This window comes from Myotis brandtii, unplaced genomic scaffold (genome assembly GCF_000412655.1).
Source record: "Myotis brandtii unplaced genomic scaffold, ASM41265v1 scaffold200, whole genome shotgun sequence".
Lineage (NCBI taxonomy): Eukaryota > Metazoa > Chordata > Mammalia > Chiroptera > Vespertilionidae > Myotis > Myotis brandtii.
Genome location: NW_005357453.1, coordinates 2362633 through 2366203, shown reverse-complemented (window position 1 = coordinate 2366203; position 3571 = coordinate 2362633). Strand labels below are relative to the sequence as shown.

At 54.4% G+C, this 3571-nt stretch overlaps 1 protein-coding gene across 1 annotated transcript in view; it reads left to right on the top strand.

Moving 5' to 3' along the window:
- The window catches only part of MAPRE2 (microtubule-associated protein, RP/EB family, member 2), a gene marked incomplete at its 3' end in the record, with an annotated part of 117989 nt that overhangs the window by 111801 nt on the left and 2617 nt on the right, over positions 1-3571 (top strand). The window contains exon 6 of the mRNA XM_014538886.1: positions 1296-1435. Coding sequence (XP_014394372.1) covers positions 1296-1435 — 140 coding nt within the window. The remainder of the gene's footprint in view (positions 1-1295; positions 1436-3571) is intronic.

Genomic DNA, 3571 nt, shown 5'->3' with positions numbered 1-3571 from the left:
AGGCAGCAGTGTGGGGGAGGGGGGTTGGAGACTTGGGGACAGGGCCACAGGAAGGGCACCTCTGCCAGCGAGATGCCACCGATGCCACCACATCAGAACTAGTCCAGAGCAAAGGGGGTGGGCCCGGCGATGACCTGAGTGAATCCTGCAGTGCAGAAGCCTCGCCATAGCCCTGTACCTGCTGCTGGGCTGCGGGGTCACCTCCGTGTCTGTGTCGAGGTCCCGACAGAGAGGGAGCTTAGGAGCCCAGCCCCGGCCGGGGGTGAGGTCTTACCTGAAATCGGTGCCTTTTTTTTCTTCAATTTATAGCATTAGTAGCGACGCTGTGGAATCACGTGGTTAGGGTGCTGACCCTCCGGTCACTTCGCTGTAAAGGCGAGTTTTCCCTGTAAAATAAGTAATTTATAGGGTGACACCTTGACACGAGTGTCTTATTCCCCAAAACATCTCAGTTAATGTCGAGCCGTCGAGGAGCCTCTCCTGAATCCGTGGGGACTGTGCTTTGTCTGGTTCTAAGGTTTCCTCCAGTCACTGTCCTGGAAGGTCTCTGTAGCCGGCCCTTTCCCCCGTAATTAGACCTTCGTGTAATCAGTGCATTCCAGCACACTGCAGCCTTTTTTGGTTTTTGTACGCAAACTGCCCCACATGTGGCTAGTGGGGGGCCCTCAGCTGGCCCCGCAGCCTGACACCTTGCTTTCCACACACAGTCCCAGCTCGTGCGCGCTCCCTGCCGCCCGGCCGTCAGCCATTTCTCACGGAGCCTCTACCCGAGTAACAGTTAGAAACCAGGACCGCGGCACCAGGATGCTCGCTGCACGGAGGTGTCGCTGTCCCCACGCTCTTTCTGTGACCAAAGCCAGGAAACACGGTGTTAATATTTCTTCTAACGTGTTCATCGAGCATATGGTCTTTTTCTTGATTGGTAGAAACTCAACGATGGTGCTTCTTTAAGCTGATCTGAAAACCTTCCCTCTTAGAAAAAAAAAGCTAAAAATCCCTTTGTGTCTGTTACTCTTACCTCTCTGGAAGGAGAAGGACACCTGCACTGACCTCACGTTACTTGACGGGGAAAACGCCTCGCACCCGAGCTCAGAGGGCTAAGGAAGTTCCAAGACGACACTGCATTTTACCACGTGTCCTTCCTATGGTATCTGAGCTACTTCTGTTCCGGGCAGGGATTGCTGGCAGTGCCTCCTGGACATGTTAGCCAACTCCTCCTAAACCATCCATTGGCTCTGTGTCTACACAGCACCTTCCTGTTGCCATTGTTTATCATTTGTTCTGCTTACTTTCAGGTGCAGCTAAGTCCAGTCCAGCATCTAAACCAGGCTCCACACCTTCTCGCCCCTCATCAGCCAAAAGGGCTTCCTCCAGCGGCTCGGCATCCAAATCGGACAAAGATTTGGAGACACAGGTCCTACAGCTTAATGAACAGGTACGCCCTCCTCCCTGGCCCCGTGTGTGGGAGCATGACAGGTGTAAGGGGGAGGGGTAACTCTGGGAGGGGGAGGTGAACCGCGTCCAGCACGGCCAGGGGTGAACCTGAGGAGGGGCGGTGAATGGTTAAAAAACAGACAAGAGAATACAGTTGGGGCCAGGTGGATCACTGCACCTGGATGAGGGAACAGTGACATAGTCCGTAAGCCAGAGCTTTATTTTATAGTCAGAGCACACAGAGCAAAACAAGGGCAGGATGTTCACAATGTTCTTGCGAGTTTCGAATCTGCTTCTTTCCTGTTGTCGCCATTCTCTGAACTCTGTCAAGTTTTGTTTAAGGCAGCACTTGCTGCACCCCCCCCCATCCCCTACCCCCCACAGCCCACATCCCTTAGCTACCTAGGACTACAGGGTCGGACTATAAGGTCAAGCTTACAACCGTAGCCTTTTGGCTATAATTGTGCTGGGAGGGCTTTGCCCTCCAAGCTGGGGCTTGTATGTGGCTTTGCCACAAATCAGTCCGAGGCTTGAACCTGCCCGAATGCTGTAGCCGCTCTTCACAGAAGGTGAGGCAGAAACCGTGGTTGCAGACAAGTAAGAATGAAAGGAACTGTCCGGGCCCACTGTGAATACAGATGTTCATCACAAATCTCATAGCTGCGTTAAGACAGGACACAGGGCTCAGCCCAGGTAACTGCAGGTTTGCTGGCCACCGCCGCCCCCGCCAACACACACACCTGAGTGTCTGTCAGGAGCCGCCTCTAGCCCACGGCCTGTCTGTCCACTTCTGGCCGGTCTCGACCTTGAGGCTTTAGGGCTAGGCTAGTCTCCCTTCCTCTTCCTCACAGCCGGGTGTCAGGCTTGTTGTGTGTGACCGACACTGCGTGTGATGCTGGGAATGTGGTGGCAGCAGGAGAGCCACCCTCCCCTCGTGGAGCGTGCGGACAGCACTGTCAGGCAGGTGACCACGCAGCCAAGAGCGACAACCTGACACTTCCCCCGCGGCCGAGACTTGTTACCCAGGAGCACTGAGCCCAGTACCGGGGTGATCAGAAAGTCCAGTGTCTTTTTGGTAGAATGTTCCTTTCCACCGAATATTCCTCCAGATCCCAGCAAAGCTGGCTCCACTGCCTTCGGATTTCCTGTGTGACAGCGTAGGTGCTTTCTAGCTGACAGCAGCTCACTGTCTGTATGAAGTCACACTGGACCCACTCTATGTGGTGTGTGTTTTACGGGAGGGGTTAGAACTTTATTTCAAACAAAACATTCTGCCCGTATAAGACAGCAGTGTTTTGTGGTCACTCTCCGTTTAGGTGTTCATCTGCCCGTATAAGACAGCAGTGTTTTGTGGTCACTCTCTCCGTTTAGGTGTTCATAAGGTTTTAATAGTAATAAAGCAATTGGTAGGGAGGGGTCCGCTGCAGAAGCCATCAACCTGGGTTAGGAGGAGGGTCTTGTATCCGGGCTGCTCCGCCCACTGGGCGGGGAGCCTTCATCCAGGTCCCCAGGCCATTCCCACCACTCCCTGTTCCCACCACTCCCGGGCCTGTCCTTCCCACCACTCCCCAGTGATGCATCTGATGCTTGATGAGCCAGCGAGCGTCTGGAAGTGGTTTTTGAGATCATTGTACATTTGCAGTCGAGAACTAGTTTAAAAGCAGACAGTTGCTAACTAGGGCGTTTCGTTACAATTCTGATCACCAATGAAAAAGGCGAAGCCTTAAGTCATCGCCGGGTCGGACTTTGATTTAGAAACCGGGATGCCCGTGTTACCTGCCGCGTCTCCATTGGAGCCCACACAGAAGTCCCGGTAACACTCATTCTCAGGTGGCAGGGGGGAGGACAGCCCTGCGAGCTGGGCCATATGCCTCACTGCTCAAAGCCTGCAGGGTGCCCCCCGGAAACCGGGATGCGGGACAGGAATGCCGAGTGAAGGGCCTAGGCTGAAGGTGGGTTATAGTAGCAACAGGAAGTGAAGGTGCCGTAAACTAGGAATTTGCATGTGTCCGCGGCCGTGCCTGCGTTCCCGCGGTCTCCCACACTGTACAGCACCACTAGGCGAGTCCAGCCGCGGAAATGAATCAGAGGATGGGGGAGAAAGACATCCTGGAATAAGCAGGGAGTCTGGGGAGCT